This window comes from Octodon degus, unplaced genomic scaffold (assembly GCF_000260255.1).
Source record: "Octodon degus isolate 3935 unplaced genomic scaffold, OctDeg1.0 scaffold00075, whole genome shotgun sequence".
NCBI classification, from domain to species: Eukaryota; Metazoa; Chordata; class Mammalia; order Rodentia; family Octodontidae; genus Octodon; species Octodon degus.
This window is the reverse complement of record NW_004524651.1, coordinates 1,578,431-1,602,789: the sequence shown is the minus strand read 5'-3', so window position 1 is coordinate 1,602,789 and position 24,359 is coordinate 1,578,431. Positions and strand designations below refer to the sequence as shown.

General features: G+C 51.5%; 1 protein-coding gene across 1 annotated transcript in view; it reads left to right on the top strand.

Moving 5' to 3' along the window:
- The window catches only part of Cables1 (Cdk5 and Abl enzyme substrate 1), a 91,706-nt gene that overhangs the window by 37,632 nt on the left and 29,715 nt on the right, over positions 1-24,359 (top strand). Inside the window, exons 3-5 of the mRNA XM_023720395.1 lie at positions 428-499; positions 5,657-5,749; positions 20,002-20,079. Of these exons, the coding sequence (XP_023576163.1) occupies positions 428-499; positions 5,657-5,749; positions 20,002-20,079 (243 nt within the window). The remainder of the gene's footprint in view (positions 1-427; positions 500-5,656; positions 5,750-20,001; positions 20,080-24,359) is intronic.

Sequence of the window (24,359 nt, the reverse complement as noted above, 5' to 3'; positions counted from 1 at the left end):
GGTTTTCTTTAATGTATCAGTTTAAAATGAGGTTTAAGATGTATCAGTTACCCGATTCCAGTTCCTGATACTTAAATACTTAAGTTCTTTGTAATGGTCTAGAAAACCTTCCCGTAGCACCTGAGTTCCTCTGTACTGTGTACTGCAAGAGGCACGTTGGCTTATTTTGTCTTTGATGTGGAGAGGTGGTTGCAGCCTTTGACGGTCCTGCCCAGGGGCAGCAAGGCCAGGTGAACCAGAGGTGCAGGGGCAGGTGGAGGTGGGTGGGCTGCCCTCCAGAGACAGCGAGTGTCTGTCTGATCCTGGTGTTTTTTGTTTTTTGGTTTTTTTTTTCTTTTTTAACCTGAGTGAGCTTTGCTTTTGTGGACCCTTTTAGATTTTACAGAAACATCTGACCCTTTAACTCGGGCTTTTCCTCTCTCTGCAGGCGTCGCCTCATCTCCCAGAGATCGTCCCTGGAGACCCTGGAAGATATTGAGGAGAACGCCCCCCTCCGAAGGTGTGTGTTTGGTGTTTCGTGCGCATGTCTGGAGTCGGCTGGTGGTACAAGATGGGTTTTTGTTTTTCATGTCATGATCTAAGTTCTAAATGCCATCTGATTCCCAGGGTATATGAACATACTCCTAGTACAGAACCCCTGAGGGCCATTGGAATTTAGGAGCTTCTTCTCTTGTGGTTTTGTTTTTGTTTTTGTTGTTTTGTTTTGTGTTTCCAGTGCTAGGTTCCAGCCTGCCTCTACATGCTAGGCAGGTGCTTCAGCACTGAGCTAAAACCAGGCCTGTGTTCTCACTCTGAAAGCCACTGTTTAGTGAAGAGCCCAGGGCTGTTGTGGATGTGGTCACATAGTAAGTCTGGGCTTCATTTTTAGCAAGATGCCCCCTTAGGAGATGTCTGCTACATCACTCCCCGCTGGATACCAGGAAGCCTGAGTGTGGCTATATGCCTTCCTAGGCCTGGAAGGGGTCCATTTTGGTCTTGGGATCAGCAAAGAGCTGGCGAGGCACCTCTCTGGGGGACAGCGGTTGCTGCACTGTGCATCTCTGTCCTGGCCTCTCCCCCATACAGTCCCAGCTGAGGCATGCATGCTGCATCTCCCTGCATTCTGCAGCCCTGATCTGGGCAGGCAACGTGTGGGCTCAGCCCAGCAGAAGGTGCTAAGGATGGAAGGGCGGGACCTGGGACATCACAGGGAAGGCAGTGAGAGGAGGGCAGCAGGGGATGGGATGGTCTGTAGGACTTGCTGCAGCCCTGCCTTGAACCTGCGTCTGTTCTCTGTGAGCCTTGGCCACTTGCTGGTCAGAACTTGCAAGTCCCTGGCTTCCCACTGCAGCCCAGAGGTGCCGTTCTGCAGACCACCTTCTCCAGAACATGGAGGGCAGAGTGAGCCCACACAGGACAGGGTCTGATTGGAAGTGTTGTGTGACCATGGATCTGGTCACCGTGACCCCCCTCCCCCCAGAGATCTTGGGACATCCGCAACCTCCAAGAGCTCCATGGGCAACACCAGGAGTGCAGATGTTTTCGGCCCCTGTGCCCTTGAGCGTGAGTGTCCTGAGGGCCGCCGTGACCTGATGGGAGAAGGAGCCTGTGGCCAGATGCATCAAGTCAGGGTCAGGAGACAGCTTCAGTTCAGACGGCGACCCTGGAGGGACTGTGCTCTTGGTCAGCATTGAGTGGCTCAGGATGAGGTCGTTCTGACCACGGCTAAGAATGGGGAAGTCAGTGAATGGAACTGAAAAACCACGGGTGCTTTGAGAAGCAGCCAGAAGCCGCGGTCTTTCTGGCTGTGTGGCAGCAACAGCAGAAGGACCCTCGGTGATTGGACATGATTCAAATGTTCTCCTGCCACCTCTGATCCCAGGCCAAGGCCTTCATGCCCAGGAGGCCAGGAGTCCTGGTGTCTCCAGGAGGTTCAGAGCAGGCTGGAGGACCTGGATGCATGTTCCTGGGGTCCCTGTCACCCACACCTTCCTGTCCAGACCCAGCCAGGCCAACAAGCCAGCTGAGTTAAAGGGGCCATTCAGCTCTCACTGCCCCTTCATCCAGCTCGTCCTTATAGACCAGCACTGCACTGAATTTCAAATGAATTTTGTGCAAATATAACACTTTTTAAATAACCAGAAACCAAGGCAGTTTTAGAAGTCTTTCCCCCCACCCCAGGACTTTTTTTTTTAAGTTTAAAAAACATTTTCATATTTATTTAGACATTTACTTGTTCCTACGAAATAAACTGGAATATAGGAGAAGAGACATTGATTTGGGAACCTGGGGGCTGGGTGCTCTTCTTCCTGGCCAAGTGGCTCAACAACTCGCTCAGGGTCTCTAGACCCCAGGGCTCGTGTATGGAGGATGGGAGGGCTCCGCAGGCTGAGGGGCTCTACAACCTGCATGTGAAGTGCCACAAGACCCCTGCTGCCTTGGGGAACTGTGGGGGCAGAAGAGCAGTCACCCAACTGGCTTTCAAGCCTAGCATGCAGGCAAATGGCTCCAGGGCGTCTATTAAAACTATTTCATAATTAAGTGCATCCTGTAATCAGTGCTAACAAGAAAAAGCCAATCTTTCCTTAAATTAGCTTTTAATTCAGTTCTACCCTAATTTAATTTGGCATCTCTTAAAATGTGTGTTTTTAAAAAGATACTTCCCACATTAACACAGGCAGCACTGACGTTAATTTGTTCTTTGCCTAACCTGCTGCAACCTGAGCTTGCGGCATGCCAGTTTCCTTGGCAATCGTTGCTAACGCCACAGTGCTCTTCCAGCATTTCTTGGGTTCCCTGGTGGCTGAGTTGAATGCTTTAAAAAAGCAAGACAACCAACAGCTTGCTGATTGAAGGGGTAGAGCGGTGAGGTGTATGGTTCGAGTTGGGAGCCAATACTGAAATGCAGGACTTGGCGAAGTTATCCTGGAGGGGTTCTTCCCTTTCTCTTCCACAGAACCAATCACGTTTCCTAGAACCCCCCAGAACTCCAGGAACTGAGCACTTAATCAGGAGAGGGCTTCGAGGAGTCTTCTACCTGCCTGGTAGTTACCTGGTATCCGAAATAAGGGGTTAGGACGTCTTTGCTGGGTGTTTGCTGCAAACACGGCTGAGGTCTGCACTGTTCCTGGTTGTCCGTGCTGTGGGCATAGGTGGCCCCAGCTGTTCGAATCATTGCTGCCGCCTTCCCCAGCTGGCGCGGAAAGCACCTGTGGCCCTGGTTCAGGGTCCGGTTCCTGTGAAGGACCAAGGCACTGGGGGCCTGTCTTTCTAAAGGCAGGGAGCAACCAGAGTTGTTTTTCTTCCAGGCTGGCATTGGTAGCCACTTGGCAGAGGTGGCAAGAGGAAACAGTAGAGTTTATAGAGGTGGCAGGTGGCTGATGGCATGGCCCCTGGCAAGTCCTTGGCCTACTGCCCTCAGACAGGCTGGGGCAGGAAGCTGCAGGGGTTAGGGGGATCCTGGGGTCAGGGTATGAAGACATCCCTGATCCCTCAGTACTATCCAGAAGCTACTGGTGACATCTTTCTCTGCTTTTTTTTTTTTTTAAACAAGCCATGGTTTCAGGACTTCAGCATATGAGACAGATGGAGCCCTGCATGGCCTGTGGTGTGGATACAAGTGGTCTTTCTGCAGGCATAGGGTACAGTCTGGGCCTCTGGGGCTGCTTCCAGGGAACCTCCTAAGAAGGGGAGGGTGGACCCAGCCCTGCGAGCCCCAGCCTGGTCCAGTCTGGGCTTGGAAGCCTGAGGTGGCACTGGGGTTATAGGTCACCTGTCCACTGTGCCCATCCTGCCCGAAAACCCACAGGAAGCTGGTGCTGGGCTTTGGGATCACAGAGGCAAACAGGAGCCAACAGGCAGGCTTTGTAGTTAATAGTCAACATCAGCAGTGCTGGAAAGTTGTGCTTGCATGCTCATACATGTGTGCATGTGTACAGGTACGTGTTTGAATGTGTCACTTGGCAGTTTATGAGGCTCACAGGTAACCATTTATCCCTCTCAGCAGCAGTAGAAAGGGGTAGAAAATACTGATATTTGTCACAGTGGAAATCCTCATGAGGCCTTGGCTGGGGTGTTGGAGAGTTCACCAGGGAGGCCAGGATGACACGGCAACAGATGTGGTTTTCTTGCTCTGGACCACAGTCCATGAAAGACCTTTTCCCAGTGAAAGCTGGGAAATGACTGCTAGCTTGGGGCTATGTGCATTCAACTCAGTGGCACTCATCCAAGTTCTTAGCACTTTAAGGTGCCTTTTCTTAAGGAAAAAGAGTATGCAATGTATATGGGGAAGGGTTCCTGAAAGACTGACCCTCACTAGAAGGGTGGGCCTGGGCGTGCCACACTGTCGTGGCCCCAAGAGGAATACTGGAACTACCCCGTGGTTTGAACCGTACCCCTTTTCTGCCTGCTTGGCACACAACCTTCCCATGACTATGCCTCCTTGGTGGTGTTGTCCTCTCTTTACCCAAAGCCCCTGAGTTCCAACTGCTCGCGGTCAGTGGTGTCCCAGCCCAACCCGAGCATAGGCTTTGGGAAGCTGGGCACTACTTTTCTGGGGCTCACTCTCTGCAGCATGAGGAGCCTGTTTTGGGGGCACATGGTTAGAAAGGGTTGGGTTTTGTTTCTCTGGTAGCAAAAACCAAAAAATATTTGTCAAGAAAAGACCAGACTCTTGTTTACTGGCTTTTTGTTTTGGTGGCGGTGATGCTGTTGTAGTTTTGTAATTTACGGTTTGCTAGGGAACCTAATCCCAACACTGAAAGGCTGAATGAGACAGGAGGAACACACGTTCAAGCCCAGCCTGGACAACTTAGTGAATTAGCAAGACACTGTCTCAAAATTTGAAAAGTTTTAAAAATTTTATATGGTCTTTGTCATTTTCAGAGTATTAGGCAAGCAAATGTTATATTCCAAGAATAAAAAAAGAATGTTTTGAATCTAAGTCACTTGGGTATAGTATAGTTATTTAAAATTTATCTTTAAGTAGTCAGGCGTGGCAGCACCTAGGATGAGCAGTGTTCAGTTCAAGTCTAGGCTGAGCTACGTAACGAGTTTGAGGCCTGTCTGGACTATATATAGTGAGACCTTGACCCCCCAAATACATAGGTATATACATATAAAACAAAAAGTAGCCACTAACTATATCTCCCATTCTCCTTCAGATTTAAGCGGTGATTTCCCAGTGCAGTCAGATTGGAAGTTGAGGCAACTGTCCAGCTAATTCAGGCCAAAATCCTGCTCTGGAAGAAAAATGGCTCAAGGTTGTTTTTAGGCTGAATTTTCCATGTTATCTCCCCAGCCCCAGATCTTTGAATTTACAACTTGCTGTTCCCTTTGCCTATGTTGATTCAAGAGGATTCTTTCTAATATGACAACGAAGAATAATGTCTTTGGAAGCTGGCTAGGTTAAGTTATTATAACACGAACAATCATTTTCGTCAGCTGGCTTTTCACAGTCTCGTATAAATTGCTATTGGTGTTATCAAGGAAGTTGTCTGTCACTGGGGTTTTTTTAAAGCCTCCTTGCTTCCAGCCTCATTGTCTTCCTCATCCCTGCAGCTCCTGCTGCCATGGGCGACTCCAGGCAGTTGTCTGTCTTTCCTTCCTGCTTTTGTGCAGAGCTGGCACAGCCATCCAGCAGGCAACTAACTGCTTCTGAAATGTCTTTATTTTTCAGATGTCGGACTCTCTCAGGTTCGCCCAGACCAAAGAATTTTAAGAAGATTCATTTTATCAAGAACATGCGGCAGCACGACACCAGGAATGGCAGGTACTGCATGAACACACGCACTGCTGCCTGCCCGGGGGACAGGGCAGGACTGAGGGGTCACTGCACAGCCAGAGCTGAGTGAGGGTAGCCCACGCTTCATGACCCAAGAGCAGTGGCGGCGAGCCTCTGGCACTCGGGGCACAGTGGGCTGTGTGTGTCACTGCAAACTCGCCAAGGCTCGCCACCCCTGGCCTGCAGGACCCTGGGTGAGCAGCTCAGTTCCCTTCCCAGTCCCCAAGTGGAATCTAGAGAACAGTGCTCCGCAGGCTTACGTGAGAGACTGAGGCCAACTGAGTTTGGGGTAGCATGCAAGCAATATCTTCATAGAAAACTTTGAACAGAAAAGTTGTTGTTTTTCTCCTTTCTTGGTTTCATTTCCAGCCCTCACCTCTGCACGCACAACGTGGAGCTATGCTGAGCGTGGATTCTGCTCCGGCTTTGATGCCTGTGAGAACAGAACCAGGACTGTGCCAGCAGCTGCTGCTGCTTCGGCGCTGGTTCAGATTCCAGGGCCTGCCGACCTGGGACGGTGGTGTGCACTTTTGAGGTGTGGGAACAAATAGAAAGGATTGTAGCTGAAATTTGTAAGGGCTTGATAAGAAAATGCCAGAGCACAGATGGGCTGGAATGCCTGCTACCCTTGCGCAGTGACGACTGCTCGAGCCCCCTGGGGGCAGCAGGCGGGGATTATAGCTTCCCGAGTCGCCGTGGGAGGCCAGGATGAGAGGGAGACCATCCTGAGCATGGTCCTGCCACCAAGGTCATCTGCTTAGATCTCCTGGTTTCCAGTGGAGCACCTGCTCCCCCCGCTCCAGTACTCACCACTGTACTAAATGAAAATTGCTGAAGACTTTTAGACTCATTCAGGCCCAGAACTCCTGGCACTTGGTGGCAGAAAATACACTTTACAACCTGTTCGATGACACTAGTGTTTGATTTTTTAAGGGGCCATGCTCCTACTGTGTATCCATATTTTTTATAGGAATAGGGAATGTACTTTTATAACAATTGTAATGGTTGCAGAATAGCAGAGCAGGGGCTGGGGGGATGGCTCAGTGGAGTAAGCACTTCCCTGGCAAGCTCAAGGGCCTGAGTTCAATCCCCGATTCCAGAAAAAAAAAAAAAAAAAATAGAATAGCAGAGTTGAGTTCTTCAAATAATTTTTACATAGTGTGTATTCATATTTTAAGCATGGAACATTTAGTTAAAACTCACACAGCTGTTCCTTGTCAATTAGAAAATTCTAAATCTCTTTTATACTCTCTGTCACTTAGAATTATTGTGTTTTGGGCCAGTGAGATAGCTCAGCAGACTTAAGTGCCTGTTGGACAAGAACAGGGACTGGAGTTCGATCCCTGGCACCACATGCCATGCTGGCCCTGCCCCCAGGTGTGCTGAGCCAGCCACCGAGACCAGGCCTGTGATCCCAGAGCTAGGGAGGCTGAAAACAGGAAGATCACCACGAGTCTGAGCTGTGTAGTGAAATCCTGTACCAAATACATTAAAAAAAAAAAAAAAAAAAAATTACTGTTTCTCCCCCCTCCCCGCTTCTTTCTTTCTTTCTTTTTCTTTTTTCTTTTTTCTTTTTTTGTATTTTAGGGAAGGGTCTACAGGTTGTTCAAGTTCTCACTACTAGATCAGACTCTAGTTCTCTGACTGTTTACAGCCTCCCAAGAGCTAGGATTACAGGTGCATGCCACCATGCCCAGTCTCAATTGCCATCTCAGCGTGCCTGGAGGGGATGGCAGTTCAGGGCTTGAACTCCCTGATCCTTCACAAGCAGGCGCTTTAATCGACTGAGCTATTTGGCCGGCCTGCCCCTTTTCTTTTTGAGTCTTTTATGCCATTTTCAGTATAGTTACCACTTATTTACATTGTTTTTCCTCCTAATCAAGTTAACCATAACAGAAACGTGGGAAGGTTTGAATTCCTAAATACTGTGACAGAGCCAAGGAAATGCTCCACGTTAGCCCAGTTCCTGCCTATCCAGGGTGCAGAGTCACATGGCCCCCTGGGGTGGTCAGGTTGGGGGGATCAAGTTCATGTAATGGGGTTTCCAGAGCAGGGAGTTGGGAACTCTGCCGGTCTGCACATCTGTGGGCAGGAAGGAGAGGAGGAAAGGCCACAGGCTGCAGGTGGCCATTCCTGCCCAGGTGAGAGTCAGTTTCCCTGTGCGAACGGAACATGAAAAGGACTTCCATTCCTTATGCTCCTAGCAAGGCTGGATTGCCCTCGTGTGAAAGAGCCCAGGAGGAAGCCAGGAAGAAATAGGGGTTTGGAGGTGACAGGAGGAAGTTGCGGTCAGCAGCTGATGAATGGGAGGATGTGACCAGCCTTTTGGGAAGGAAAACGGAAGGTTTGCCCTGCAGTCACAGGTCGCACTGAGAGGCTCCCGGCAGGCCGTGGTGGCTGGGCCATCCGGGTGAGCTCCGGGGTGGGAGGGACCTGACCGAGAGCTGGGGTCTCCGGTGCCCCACTCCGCCTGCACCTCCAGCTCACACTGCCCAGCCTCTTGGTCTGCAGCGCAAGCTGTGGCTGAGGCTACCTTATCCCCAGATCTACCTCTCTGGGAAAGAAAGCACCACACTGAGGAGGATTTGGGGTCCTCATCGCATGAGACTAGAGAGAACTCATGAGTTAAGCAGGACAAAGGGATTGCCTCAAATTGAAAACCTGATAGGATGAGAGACAGTACTTACAGCATTTAAAGAGCAGAATAAATACTCCTGAGTTGACCTCACAATCAGTAATATCAAAGTAGCTGCTGAGGAAGAGACCTTTGGACCTCAGGTGGCTGCATGTCCACTGTAAAGTATTGCTCCTTCTCTATACTGGCCTGTGAGATGGACGTGGACGCCTGCGGTGGAAGCGTTTGGTTGTATGGTCACTATCAGTGACAGGCAAGCTCACCTGACTCTGAGCAGCTTGAGAGGTGGCCACGGATCTGAAAGGGCTTTGTGTGTGGACCAGATGCAGAGGAACCAAGCTGAGGGCATCAGCTACGGACATGGGCCGGGCCAGTGGGCCAGGTGGAGTCCAAGGAAGACAATTCCACGACACAGGTCACTGTCCAGGCCGGGATGGGCCTCAACTCCGCTGTTCCGACCCCAGCACACACTGAGCTCTCAGCTGGCCCTGCCTGGGTCCCATCCTGAGCAGCTAGGGGAAACTGGGGGTAGGGGAAACTCTGGAGCCTGGGAGTGTCACTGAAGACAGATAGTGGGAAACAAAAGCAGCACATCCTTGGGCTTTCAGGACACCGATCTCAGGAAGTTCTGGCTGGACCCTTAGTGCCAAAAGAAGTTGTGAAGATGGCCAGATGGTGACGAGTCCCATTGGCACACTGCATGCCAGGCCTGAAGAACTGCATAGGCTCTGCCTTGTTAACTATAAACTCAGTGGGCATTTGCTCAGTACATGGGTGGGGGTGCCGTATACACGGGCTTCTGTCTTCAAGCCTAGATCTCAAGGAATGGAAAGAACTTAGAAACCCAGGTAATCTTTGGAACAGCCTTAGGAGAAAAGCATTATGACCATGTTCCTAGGGGGCTTCAAATGGGAGATTATGAGCCCCATGTGACCAGAGTCCTTAAAAGTGGATTACCGAAGGGCCAGCAAGATAGCTCAGTGGACAGAGTACCTGCTTAGGCAAGCACAGGGAGCAGGGTTAGATCTTCCGGGACTCTGCCCCCAAGACCAGGCGAGATGGGGCACACCTGTAATCCCCTGGGGAGGCTGAAAGCAGGATCAGTAAAGTCCAAGATGTGTAGTGAGACTCTACCAAATATGTTAAAACAACAAAAAAAGTGGATTACCAGTGTTGGGTCCAGTACAGTGAGACTTCTCCACCGTAGCTGGCTCCAAAATGAAGATGGACTGACTTGGCAAGGTGTGCAGGCAGCCCTTCTGCTGCGAATGCCAGGGAACCCGTGCTCCCAGAGCTCCTGGTGGAAACCAGCTTTGCTCTGACCTCCAGATTTAGAAATTAAAATTCTGTGTTATGTGGTAATTTTTTTAATCACAACCACTGGAAACTAATTATCCCATTAATAAGTACTCATCATCCCAGTTAACAGAGCAGGTAGCCGGAAGGAGGGTGGCAACATTCCAGTCTTCCCCTCTCCCCCACTCTCGTTATACTGGGGATTGACCCCAGACCTCCGCACTGAGCTACATTCTCAGCTTTTTTTTTTTTTTTTGGGGTGTTCTTAAGTTACCCAGGCCGAGCTCAAACTTTTACTCCTCCTGCCTTAGCCTTCCACAGGCTTACAGGTGTGTATCTTCATGCCCGGCCTAAAGTTCATTGCCTGAAAGGGACCAGTGGGAGCAACAGCCCCTTCTCTAGCACAGCCTGTCATGGTGGAGCGTGAGAAGTCTGCCGAATTGCATAATTCTAAGAATCATTAGGACTCTGAGTAACTACTATGAAGACAGCAGTATGCAGTGTATTAGTGATTATACTCTCCTAGTAACCTGTTTTGAAACAATTTTATTGTTTTTTTTATTTTTCTTTAATATAGCCTAAGCAAACTTGTAAGAATGGCGTAGGGGAGACTCTGGTTCAGAGTGAAGAAAAAATAGTGTGAGAAAAAAAGACTGAGGCCCTTGCACATTGCCAATGGAGATGTACGTGGCTCAGTGGCCAGCGGGGGCAGCTTGGTAGAGCCTCGAAGAGCTGAGCATAGAGTAACTTGGTGACCAGCGAGTTCACTGCTGGGTGCATCCCCAGGAGATGAAGCATTGAGACAAACACTGCTGCGCCAGTGCAGCGGCGTTCTTAGGGGCCAAGAGACCAGTGGATAAACAGCATGGTGGATGCATCCGAGGAGATGCTACTGGGCCACGAAAGGCGGTAAAGGTGGTCGGTGCTACAGGGTGACAGACCTTGAGGACATGCTGCTGAGGAAGTGACATGGGCCAGGTGGAAAAGGTCCATTGCACATACCTGAGCTATACCCAGCGGGGTGAGCCCCTAGATGCAGGAAGTACATGGCCGAGAGGGTGCTGGGGGCTAAGGAGGGGAGCTGCTGGCTCAGTGGATTTCTGCAGTTTCTGTCTGGGATAAAGGGAAAAGTTGTGGAAATGCATAATGCTGTTTGCGTACGTCACACATGTGCTTAAATGATACTGCATTGTACATTTACCATGTCTAATGTGTATTTTGCTAAAATGAAATAAAATAGCTATGATACCAGTGGGGCTTTTATGACCATATTTAGAAGAGGCAGAGAAAGGGCATTGACTTTCTTGGGCTCGATGGTCAGGGTCAGCAGATGTTAGCCGCTGGCCGTATCAGCGCTCTTCCAGCAGAGCTGCAACATGCAGGCGCTGAGCAGCATGGCGCCTGGCACCCAGCAGGGCTCCAGAGTGCTGAATAAACAGACCGAGAGGCCTTTGCCATGGCTTCCGTCTTCAGGGCTGGATCTGGGGAATGGAAAGAGTTTGGAAATACAAATGATCTTTAAAACGCCATGGGGAATAAAAGAAGCCCTAAGTCTACGTCGGGCCCCTGTTGCCTTAAGATAAATTAAAATGAACCTGGGATGGTAGTGGAGGGTGAATTCTAATCATCACCCTGGCCAGCGAGCTGCAGGCTGATTGCTGGCAGAGATTGGGAACAGATGGTTTGTGTGCTTTTTAGAAATGAGCATGGAGGTTGCTAGCAGCCACCCGGAGTTCACTAAGGCAAAGTCGTGTTAACTTCATTTCCGTGTTGATGGCATAAGTAGGTTAGTGGATTAGGGGCTGCCGACAGCGTTCTGTGTCTTGGCTTCAGTGCACAGGCTGTTCTCATTACTGCGCATGTCTCAGCGTGTAGAGTGGCGGGGAGAGCTGGGGAGACCCTAACGCCAAAGAAACTATGGCAGTGGACGTGTGTGGCTGAACGTTCACTGTCGGCCCAAGGGAGACACGAGCAGGGTGACATGTGGCGTCCCGGAGGTCAGCAGTTTGTCCTGTGCCTTCTGTGCTGGGGATTGGTGAGCAGCCCACGGCAGTGTGGTGAGCAGCGGGATGACCCGAGCACAGACCTCAGGAGAGATCTGGTGTGACAGACAGGAGCCAAGGCCAGAAGGGCTAGGCCCACTGGCCAAGATGAAGCATGGCGGGAATACAGCAGCGTGGTTGGACTGTCTGTTACCGCGCAGAAGAGACTTCTCACATGTTCACAGGGAAAACGTCTGAGCACAGAGATGGGGCTGGGCGTTCTGCCTGGGCTAGGAGTATGGAGTGAGAGCAGCGCAGGCCAAGGCAGCCTGTCCTGATTAAAGAAATACACGGCCTTTGTGCCCACCCAGGGTCAGCCCATCTGCTGTGTTGTGGTCAGTGTGAGTGTCCTGTGTGGGGAGATTGGATCTATAGTAGGCTGGGTACGTGGCCTTGGGTTCCTGGAAGAAATACTGTGCACCCCGACAGCAGGAGCTATTGTCGGCTTCTCGTTTTCTTTCCTTTGTAATAGTTTTTTCTGGGCTTCTGGTGTTTCACTCAGGCCATTCTTAGGTTTGCTTAAGCTACTCTTGGTCCTTGGCCTTTAGCTCATGGTTTTTAAAAATCAGAACTCAACAGGGAGTTTGCTCAGACTCTACCACAGCATGCTGGCTTGCAGCATAGGGATTTTCACCTCTCACCATGCCTTTAGGCTGAGGGGTACATTTCATAATGGGGTGCCTGGGCGGGAACACTGCTGCCTCTTCCTAGCAAGCTCTTGAGCAGGGCATGCAGCTGGACACGGCCACCTGCTTGTGACTGCGGGCTGCACCCATGGATGAAATAGAGACCATGCTACAAGGAGCGGGGACAGAGGGGACCCAGCTAAACATATTGGGAGTGGTGGGAACTAGGTGCTGTGGAGAAAGACTGAAGTGGCCAGGAGATGTGGCGGGTGAGTCGGGGGGATCCCAGGGGGGTCCTTGGGTAGGGAGTAAGAGAGCCAGCCCCCACTGGGAAGAGCATGCAGGTGCATGACCAGCAGGGGTAGAGATCCTGAGACCAGAGTAAGGCAGTCTGTAGGGAAGCTGGCGTGTCATAAGGAAAAAGAGTTGAGCCTTGGGAAGATGGGGTATGTGTGCTTGTATGGGGTTCGGGGGGGGGGGGGGGCACCCGCAGGGCTCCAAACAGAGAATTGGCATGCTCTGGGCAGCTGTGGGGAGGTGCATGCAGGCCATCTTCAGTAGCCTCCTCTTTGCTGTATAAAAGTCAAGCTGGGTGTGTGTTATTTTCTTTAAGTGAATTCATTTTAACACGAAGTCGCAACTCAAGGTTGTTAGAAAACCATTCACCTGCACATCTGCAAGCCCTTCGTTGAAGCAGAGGGCCAGCAACAGTGACATACCACAGCTTCTGGGATGGACCCCTGAATGTCTGGCATGGGGTGGATGTCCAGTGGAGCCGCCAGTCACCCTTAGCTCCGGACTGCACTTTCCTGAGTCCTCCTGAGTATGGGGGAGGAGGAACAGGAAACGGAGGCTGGGTCTCAGTCCCAGGGCACAGGGCAAAGCCAGCTGGGCCCCCGAGAGCTCCTTGCTGGATGCGTGACAGAGGCATCAGAGTGGCAGACAGAGACTCTGAGCAGGACAACAGCGACCACCACTGGCCTTGGGACATGCGTGTCTGCGACTCTTACAGCCCTGCTAGGAAAGAGGGGGCTTGCACTCTTGGTGCTTGCAGTTCTCGGTTCTCGAGGCTCACAAACTTCTGCCTTTGAGAAAGAGTGACCAAGGATGAGAGGGTTCAGCCCCAGGCTTGTGTGTCTGGACTGCACGGGTGACAGCTGCCGCACCCCTCCAGGGCCACCTGTGTGTCTGCTCCGCTGAGCTGGTCAGGAGCTGCTCTCAGCCATGAGTGGCCAAAGCTGGGGAGGAAATCACAGCAAGTTAAAAGGATTTGGGAGTGGATAAGGTGCTGAGCCCAGCGTGTTTTCTCTCTAAACTGTGAACTCGGTAGGAAAACTTAAAAAACAAAATCCAAAGAAAAGATTGAGCACCTTTTGTCTCCTTTGTGAAGGAAGAGGATAAAAGCAGGAACTAAGATTACCTGTGACCAGCCCTCACTGTCTCAAAGGTCCATTTTAACCTTCCCCTGAGTGAGCGGCCCAGGATGTAGTCCTTGTCCCACCAGGGGCCCCCCATGCCTGGAGAAGACAGGTGCTTCTAGACAGTGCTGCTGGTGGACGGCCCAATCCAGGCCACATGGAGGACACAGCTCCAGGGCTGTCCCCGAAGAGCAGGGAGGAGCTGGCCCTGTGGCACCGCACTCAGCCTCTTTAACCTCCGGAAATCTTCCTTGTGATGGGCAGGCTTGTGTCCCCCTAAATCCGTACGCTGGAGCCCGCACCCAGTGCCTCACAGCCCCTCCTCTCTCTCGTCCCTTGCTTTCGCTGGGGAGTCCATGGCTCCATCACCCCACTGTTGCTTCCACCTATTGCTGGGAGGTCCAGACCATATTTCTGTCTTTTGGGTTTTTGCCACCTTCTCTCCTCTTTTAGAATCGTCTCATTTATCTTAATTTCAACTGCATTTTTTTTTTTAAACAACTTGCCATGTTAAAATATTTTTCAAAGCATTCAGCGATATTTTTTTTTCACAGAAATAGCATTTGTTTTCACATTACATTCATTTGTATCATCTTTATGGAGCAGTCTTAAGGGGGACATCGCTGGCACAAAGAGGTTTGGGACACGTCACTGCCCTCATAGATACGCAGCTGGGCACAGAGGCAGCGGAGTGTGTGGGTGGGTGGTCAGTGCTGCTGGGGGGGTGGGACCTGGTGGGCCCGGACTCGGTGGTCAGTGAGGAGAGCTGCACTTTCCCTCAGGTCCTCAGAGGGCCCTGCACACTCTCCCCTCTGCAGTGTTGCCCTTGTGCTCCATGGTGCCCTCTGTCCCCTGTCAGAACCACACCCGTGGGGAAAGGTGTCCCCACCTGGCACTGAGCATGCTTGGGGAGGAGCATGTATCTGCACCCTCTGTACTTCCCCAGTGCCTGTGCCATGTTGGCCTTGGAAGGAGGGGAGCAGCGGGTCCATGGGGGTAGCTGTCATGGTAGCAATGCCCCCATCCAGACCCAGCGGGCTGGTGGACCCAGCTTGTCTGAGGCCTCGTCTTGTTTACAGCATGCCAGGCCTATGCTCTGAAGTGTCCTTGCTCCTGATGTTCCTGAAGCGTCATGCATCTCTGATGGTCTGTGTCCCCCTTCATCCCCTGTTCTCAATTCCTCTACCTCCTCTACTTCCTCCTCTTCCACCTCCATCTCCTCCTCCATCACCACCTCCACCTCTTATCTCCTTCTCCATCACCATCTCCTCCTCTTCCTCCTCCACCATGACCACCTCCACTTCCTCCTCTACCTCCTCCTCTTCCTCCATCTCCACCTCCTTTACCTCCTCCTCCTCCTCCTCCACCATCTCCACCTCCTCCGCCTTCTCCTCTTTCTCCTCCACCATCTCCACCTCCTCCGCCTTCTCCTCTTCCTCCTCTTTCTTCTCTTCCTCCTCCACCTTTTCCTCCTCCTCCACTCTCTCCACCACCTCGTCTTCCTCCTCCACCTCCTCCTCTTTCTTTTCTTCCTCCTCCTCTACCATCTCTACCACCTCTACCTCCTCTTCCTCCTCCATCACCACTTCCACCTTCTCTTCCTTTCTTCTCTAGGAACCAACCCAGTACCAAGCCCTGGTCCCAGGCCAGTCCCTGCAGTGTCCCCTTCTCCATGGGGCCTGCTCCCCCACCAACACCTTCCCTATAGCCTCCATCCCCTCCAAGATGGAAGGGGCAGAATATTCTTGGAAGCCCCCCAGACTGCGCTTTGTCCTTGTGCATAGACCAGGCACGTCCGGCAGCAGGACACACATGCACTGCAGTGGCTAGTGAGGAAGTCAGTAGGGTGCACAGGAGCACTTCGTGTGGTTGGCTTCATTCAATTCATTGTACAGTGGCCAGTCCTTCACAAGAGCAAGAAAGGAGTGCAGTCCCCTTCTGGAAGCTTTTAGTTAAGCATTTGAAGGGGAGGCGGAGTCAGTGTAGGGAAGCTGGTCAGAGGAAAGCTGAAACGGCGCAGGTTTCCAGGTTCCATGCGTTTGCTGGTAGCATGGCGCTGTTCCTGACTTTACCTTCTTGAGGCACAGCAACCGTGCCAGCTGGGTTTGTTCTCCAGGACTGCCCTGCAGAGTGCGCAAGCCAGTGGTTAAAGTGACAGGAAGGGCTTTTCTCTCTTTGGAGACAATGTGCAGGGCAAATGCTTTCAGGGAGAACCAGCCCCAACCCCCTCCAGCTTTGGTGCTTGCCTGAGTCCTTGGTGTCATTGTCTTGTGACCTCCAGGCCATTTTGCTGCCCCCCCCCAACACCTCTAGGTGTCTCCAGGTGTCATCTGACCTCATCCTAATTTGTATCTGCAGATTGTTTCCAGATCAGGCCCCATTTACAGGCCCTGGGGCTCCTGTCCCAGCGTGCCTTTGGGGTGGGAACACAGTTCAACCCATAACACCAGTATTTGCAAATCTGGTTTTCCCCTTGCTCCTTGGATATGTGGGGAACAAGTTTGGGAAATGTGTGCTTCCAGTAGCCGGGCTGCGTTCAGGGAGCACCGTGTTCATCCCCCATTGTTGCAGATGTGGTTTTCTTTCCTCTCTCTCTTTAAGCTGGTTGGTTTTTTAAAATATCCTTAAGAGAATATTTCAGTTATCATGGAATATCCCACCTGCAGGAGATCGTATCCCACAGCCAACAGGCTCCGCAGGGTTCTGGAAACAACAACAGCTTTTGGCAGAAAATGGAACACTGGAGAATCCTGGATGGCGCGAGACGTCCCTGGGTTAAATGCAGCAGGCTCTGGGCTGGGATGTGTGTGAAAGCAGATTCAGTGGCAGTAGCTGTGAGGGACCTTGGAGGCTTCTTGGCTGTCTGCTCTGGACACTCCAGGACCCCGAGGAAACTGGCATCTAAGTTGCAAGAGGACTGCCCCACACACTGTCCCAAGAGCAGGACAAGAAGGCTGCAGTATGAGGAAAGTAGTGGCCAGTGACTTCCCAGCTGCAGGGCATGCGTGGCCCTGTGGGCGGCAGCCCTGGGGAACTTTACCCAGCATTCCCCTCACCACCACCACCCCGCCCCTGGATGTTTGTGTGGAAATCTGGCCCTCCCCTCCTAACAGGCCATCTCCCTAGAGTTAATTCCCCTTCTGAAGTCTTTTATGTAATGCTTTCTGGTGACCTTGACTCCAAGCAAAGTGTTGTATGTCACAGATGGACTTCTGTGAGATTCAGACAGAAGCAAAGGCAGCTCTGGTGGTTGGAGCCAGTGGCGTGGAAGTGGTCCCTGTGTGAGGCTCAGTGGAAGTGGAGTTTGCCTGACTACACCTTTCTGACCACCAGCATCTGATTTGGTTCTCTCTGAAGTACAGCGACAGAGATGCATGAAGGCGGCCACCACGTCCATGTGTCTCCCTGAGTGCCATCTCCCAAACCAAGCAAAGGCTTTGTCACACTTGTGGATCCCTGAGACCTGCTGTTAGAATCTTAGTCGTATCGCTTGAGCTGCAAGTGCAGGAAACCGGGCAGCCCAGGTTCCCCACTTATGGAACCTCCCTGCCCTGGCCAAGGCCTGCAGAAGTGTTTCAGAAAACTCGGACGATGTGTTCTCGGCTCTCCCTTGGCCCTCCGCTGCAGAGGAGCTCACTGTGCGGATCTCAGATTTAGATTCTTCCTCCAGCCCGCGTGGAGCGGGCGTCCCTGAGAGGACTGGCAGAGAAAGACCTTTCTCTCTCCTCCCCCTCCAGTCACTCGAGACTGGACAGCCAGAGACCCAGACTTCCGGAACTGTTGGGCAACTGTCCACATTCACAGTGGCCATGCAGTGCAGTAACACAATTTTCAGGACAAGCTGTGTGTTGGCAGCCCCTCCTCAGCCTGAGGTGAGGCCCACCCAGAATGAGCGTGTACCGCGTGGGACATGGCCCCTTTCCTAACATGCACTCTGTGGGCCGAGCACTGGCATGGAGATTGGGGTGCTCTTGCCTTGATGTTCTTCTGTGAAACGTATCCTGATGAATGGATGTGGGGAAGGAAGGGCGTGTTAGCACCAGGTGATGAGGACAGCGCAGTTCTGCCAGGCTGGTAGGCTTGTCAAGGTGCCCCTTGCTCCATGTGGCGGGAGACTGATGCTGAAGGACAGACAGTGAGTGGCTCCAGGCTTTGGTCCTGGCTGGAAGGAGTGTGGGACCTCTGTCCTTCATCTGGAAAGGGGCCCAGACTGAACAGAAGGGGGCGAATTGGAACCTGCAGGCTCCAGTGACTGTCATCAATGCTGCTGTGGTCCCATACTCCCCAAGTGACCCGCAGGCCAGGCTGGACAGCCACCCTGCAGCAGCTTAGAGAAGCAGGCTGTTGGTATCCGGGAAGCCAGTGGGCACCCAGCTAAGCCCCCGGGAGCAGGTCTTTCTATTGGTTAGAAAAGAACAGTCCTGGAGTGCAGAGCCCAAGGCGACATCCCTCGTGTGCCACACCCACTGAGAAGCTGGGGTGTAATCTCTACCTCTGAGCACCAGCCCTTGCTGTTCTGGCTGCAGCAAGCTCGTGCTGAGAGCCCAAGGAGCCTGGTGGCGTGCAGCAGGTGTGGTCCTGCAGTGCTGCCCTCCAGCCCCTCAGCCTTCTCAGCCCACTCAGACAGATGTGGCACTCTGTCCTTGCCAGGGTGACCAGGTGTGTGGTCCATGGTGTCTGATGAGGGCCCCTCCCTTCAGCAACACATCTCAGTGTGTGTTCTGTGGCGCAGCAGATGGGCCATGGACCTTCAGCTGCCACGAAGACCTCTGCGACCTCGCAGCTGGGTATTTAGCACAGAGCTCTGAACCCAAGGACTTGCCCAAAGCGCTGGTGCAGGACTACTTCCTGAGTGGGTACACTGTTTGCCAGGTGCTGTTTGAGGGTTCTCCCAGTGTGGATCGCTACATTCCAGAAAGATGGCTACTAATTTTACCCCATGCTTTACGTGGGAAAACAAGCTCAGAGTGAGTTTCAGTGAGCTCCCTGAGGTCAGACAAAGGCACCGGTTCTGGCCTGGCCTGTGAGCCGTGCATCCTCAGGAGCTTCTCTGCGGCCCGGCTACATTTCAGTGACATCTCGCGGAAAGGATCACACGTACAGTAAGGAGTGGGATAAGCCATGCTGAAGAGACAGGGAACTCAGCCAAGGGGCAGGAAAGGCTCCCTGAGAGCCATGACTTCCTGAGCGAGGTTTTGAAGAATCAGTAGGAGTTTACCAACTGTTGCAAGGCAGGGCATCCCAGGTGCGAGGGACAATGCAGTCTAAGGCAGTAGAGCTCTGAAAAGGTGGGGGGCTGGGAGAGCATTGACAGGTGACTGGAATGGCCTGGGGGGACATGGTGCCACGGAGCCTGGAAAGGCAGCCCTCGGAGCAGACTGTGCCATGCCAGGGAGCCGGACTTCATCTCAGGACGGGGGGGGGGGGGGGGGGCAGTGTCACAGCAGTTTTTAAGCAAGGTTGCAATCCCAAATCCTGATGCATTCAGTAGTAGTATTTCCTTTGCGGTTATTACGATTATTAAAGGAAATTATTTAAATTAGCTCCATGTACAATACATGCTGACCTTGTGCTTAAAAAGAATGTTTTAAAAATCTCTTCCACTCGTTTTCCTCCCCCCCCCCCACCCCAGAAGCCAGGACATTGGAGGGTTTTTGTGTTTTTTTAAAGTGGATTTTGATTGCATAAGAGCATCATGTAGAACTGTTTCCAGCAGTTTCTTACAGCAGGAATGGAAGTGAGGACTGATTATGTAATTGTTCCTTTCCATCTATTCTCAGAATCTAACATGTTGCCAGCATTAAAAAAAAAAAAAAAACACCCTAATGACCATTGTGGCATCTGAGAGTTTCCTGCTCACGGGCTGGGGCTATTGCATTGCGCTGTTACTACAGAGCAGAAAGCAGTGGTCTGAGCGTGTGCCGCACTGCCTGCTGGTCTTGCACGTGCAGCCTGCAGCCAGCACCGCTCCCGGGAGGAAGGGTGCGTGCACCGCTGGGGCTGCATGTGTTCCTATTTGGGCGAGGAGAGGCAGCAGACTGCTGCGGCGCCGAGGCTGTGATTTGCAAGGAGGGCAGAATACCATCTGGCGGAGGAGGTGGCGGGAGTATGCAAATAATGGCTGTGAATTCTGTGAATGCTTAATTGCTGTAGAAATTCTTTTTTTTTTCAGTCTCTGCATTCAGTGTGTTTGTTGTTTGTTTGTCTTTTTTTTACTTTTTAGAATAGTCCTTATCAGTGGCAGAAGATCCTTCTGTAGTATATTTTCCGTGCTGCCGTATCGCGACAGTACCCAAGCCGGGTATGTATATGCATGCATGCTTTGTGAGCGCTGGGTGAAAAGTTCAGATGCCAGTGTGCAGTGTGGCTTCCTTTTCCATGTTCATGAACTTGCCGGGCTTTGATGCTGCAAATTCAGTATTTGTGAATTTGAAAGAAAAGATATTCTGCTTTCTTTTCAGCCAGAAAAGCCTTGTTGCTCTGTGTGTGTGTGCACGCATGTATGTGTATATGTGTATGTATTTGTGCGTGTGTGTACAGTGTGTCCCCATCACACTGTCTGTTCTTGCTACATGTGTGTTCTGCCATCCTTCCTAATGCTGTAAGGCCAGAACAACCCAGGGCCCGCCAGTCCCCACAAGGTCATGACGACTTGGGGGAAAAGGTAGGTCAGAAAATGAACCTTGCACCTTGGGCTTGAGTTTGGAAACCGATCACCAAGTTGGAGCTGCCACCACACACAGGGCCAATATCAAAGCCAAGTGGCACCAGGATCACACATAGATTTAGCTACAGACCAGAGAAATGCACCCCTCTCCCAGTCAACCACCCCCCCTATGAAAAAAGTAATTGAGGGCTTGCCCTGGCGAAGTCCCCCCTCTGTGTCACTATCTCTGCAGCCTGTGTTCATTTCCTGTACTGCACCTAGGCCCTGGCTGCCCACCCTCATGTCACTGTACCCTGTTCTGTTCTGGACAATGAGGTAATGCCGGGACTCGGCTGACGGCTCCTTGTGCAGGATGTTGGGGCGTCACGGTCTTGGCTCTGGCCTCCATTCAAGAAAAGCTGGAAAGGCCCTCTGGTCATTGTGGCGACCACTGCAGCCCACTGCCCTGAGAAGGTGGCTCTGGCTGCTAACTTGTCATTTGTTCATCTTACCTCCTCCGTGAGCTCTGCCCTGACCATGCTGCTAGTTCATGGGCCTGTTAGATTTGTGGACTGAGCCATGAGCTTCACAGCAAGAAAGCAGCGTCTTTATTCATGGACCCTGATGCAGTCATCATTGGTTCGTGTGTGCCTTACTGAACACTGATAACCATGCTATGTGTTGAGCACCTACTTTGTGCTAGTTTGTTTTATCCTCTGGATCTGTATAAAAGCCACCAAAAAGACGTGCTCCAGGAAAAAAAAAAAAAAAAAAAAACACAAATGAAGAGCTCACGTGCTTAAGAACCAACTGGGGTGGCCTTTGGGTTGGCCTGGAGGACATCGTGGTGAAGCTGTCGTCACCTGGCCACCCTGCTGTGCCCCCAGCTGGTGGCACCTGTAGAGCAGGCATGTTTCCTGCGGGAAGGGCCTTATGTCAGCTCACTGACCCAGGTGTGGCCCAGCAGTGCAGCTCAGTCTGTTGCAAGCAGTGGTCTCAGCAGTACCTAGAATCTCAGAGTATGAGCAGCTGCAGGTGCCTTGCTGGGAGGGTCTGTGTCACCGTAGGCCACTCCTTACCAGCACCTGCCCTCCTAGCCAGGGCTTGATGGATCTGTGGAAGCTGCTTAAGCTCTCCAGGTTTCCTTGATGAGCTTTCAGGTTGAAATATTCTATCCTTAAAGGCACCATATTCATTCACTCGCTCACTCATTTTCAGTCCTTACCACGTGACCAGGTACTGGGGATGCAGGGTGTGAAGAATGAGCCTGGTTCTTCTCTTGAACTTAGAGCCTAACATGGGAGACACATACAGTTACACACAATTGCAGCTTTTAATAGATGTTCAAGGTATTCCAGCAGGCGGCTGCTGTGTCGCTAAGACAGTTCAGCTTTTCCATGATCCCATCTTTGAAGGGTTCATATTGGGTTCCTGTTTAGAGAGGCAATCTAACGTCGATATTCTGGGTCCTTCCAGGGTAGCGTGCAGTGCCCATGCTTGTTGTGTAGACCTTCAGGAGTTGCAGTCTGAAGCACGGCTTCAGGCCACGAGGGTTTGAACTCCTGTGTATCTGAAGTTTTTCATGTCCCTGACAGACAGGCCAGGCAGGTTCGGTATTTGGGACCTTCTCTAGGAAATGGGACATTCTGGAAGCTGGGTTCATAGCACACAGTGGACACAGGGTCCCAGCATGGTGTGGAGAGGGGTATGGCCAGCTGGGGAGGAAGGACTCGGCGGAGAGCCTCTGGTTGTCCAATTGGCCAAATCCCTCACCTTCTGGGAACTTCTGTTTGTTCTTCCATAGAATGAGGCAGGCAAATTGCCTGTCAGTTGATTATTTTGAATATGAAGAGATTTTCTGCAAAGCCAATTAGAATATGTTTGAATTAAAATTACAGAAAGAGCTCACCCCAACCATCCCTGTTGTGCATGTTTGGGATCCATATGGCTCTCCATGGTTTTCTTTCCTTTTTCCCCCCTTTTGTCTCCCCCTTTTGTCTCCCCCTTTCCTGGTCCTGTTCCTCCCCCCATCCTCTCCCCTCTTGTCCCTTCCCTTTCCCCTCTTCTCCTCCTCCCCTCCCCTTTTAGTATCAGGAATTTAGTACCAGGCTGACATCCCCAGTCCTTTATTATTTAATTTTAATTTTAAGACAGGGTCTTGCTAAGTTTCCAGCCTGGTGTGGACTTGCTGTCCTTCTGCCTCAGCCTACCAGAGTGCTGGGATTACACACAGGAACTATCATGTTTGGATGGTTCTTCACATTTTTTAATATCTCAAGGAAATGCTAGCTGGTAGCCAGCTGGGCTAGGAAAAGCTATGTGTCTATGTGTGGGTCCCCTGCTGCTGCTACTGGGAAGCCCCACTTGGAGAAAGCCCATCCCTCAGGACTTCAGGAGATTTGCCTGTGAGCCTTGGAAAAATGAATGGGAGCATTGTGAATATAATCTTTCTTGTGGTCAGGGTTTGCAAGGGAAACAATACAAAACACATAATTGTAGAATTATTTTATAGTAGTTACCCCAAACAATCAAGTACAAAACAGTGCAGGGAATCTGTTCACACACTAAAGACCAAAGACGCCAGCTGAGGGCCTGGATCCCATGGCAGTGTCCTGCATGAGTCTAGCTGAAGACCTAGGCCCATGGCAGTGCCTCACAAGTCCTGCCGCCAGAGGCCAAGCGCCCACCAGTGTCTCATGCAGGCCTGTTTGAAGGATCTGCACTGGGAAGGCCCAAAGGTCAGTGGTGCAAGCTAGGAAGCCAGCCAGTGGGACGAAGGATCTGTGCCAGCAGGTGGAGGGGTCTGACGCGGAACCAGGAAGCGACGCTGAAGGTAAGAACCGGAGCTCTCCGGAAGTACACAGCATTCTCAGCAGCAGTGAGGTCCCGAGCGCCTCTGAGGAGAGGACAGCAGCTGAGTTCCTGCCGGGCAAGCCAGCAGGACGGGCTCCTCCAGGAGAAGCGGCAGCCCCCCGTACACCCAGCACCGCGCTGGCTCCGCTCGGCTGGGCATTACCGGTTGCCCAGCAGTTGTCCATCCACCACAGCCTTTCACGGGTTGGAGAGGAACAGGCAAAAACCCGTGGCTCCTACCCGCTCTCTAAATGAGGAAAGCAGGTTGCAGAGAGATTCGTAAATGAAACGCGTTATCATACCTTGAGGTAGATAGGTAGGTTCCTTGAGAAGAGTACGTCTGTTTCTTGAGTATATTCTGTCTAAGCAGATAAGCTACAAACAGTTCAAAATGCTGTCTCTTTGCAGCAGGATGAAGACACATTCTTTTATAATAAGTAGACATCCTGTTCTTAATAATAGTCCATTTACCATGATTAAGGGTTTTTTAATTTAGGGGAAAATAACCATGCTCAAATAATTAAAAATATATCTGTAAAAGTGCTAGTTGATACAGTAACAAGTACCTGTAAATTTCAAGCTACCCTAGTTTGCATACAGGTTAACTAGTAAGTGTCAACTGTGGAAAATTCCTTTGGCTTTGGAGTGTACTCTGTGACTTACACACTCATCGGCGTTCCAGGCCAGAGTGTCAAAGGTTACCACTGTGTCCTTTCTGCTTGCAGCTGAGGCATGGGGCGGGGGGCAGCAGCACTCGCACTCAGAGCTCTGGGGCTTCTTGGTCCCTGTCCTATTATACTTGTGCGTGTGGAGCAGGCCACAGGTCCCTGGTTATTCCAGACAGGCACAACGCCCATGAAGGGGTGGTGTACAGTTCTGCCTCCTCATGGAAAGTCATAAAAACAGGTCACATAGAGGTTCCTCTGCATTCATCCTGGGAGGCCTGGACCAGGTTTCTCAGACCATCCCCGGTGGTTTTCTGTCTCCTCCTGCTTGGTGGCAGCTCCCTGCCTCACCTCCCACTGCAACCCTAAAGCTTTGCTCTTGGTTTGAACACACACACACTCTCCCCCCCTCCCCCT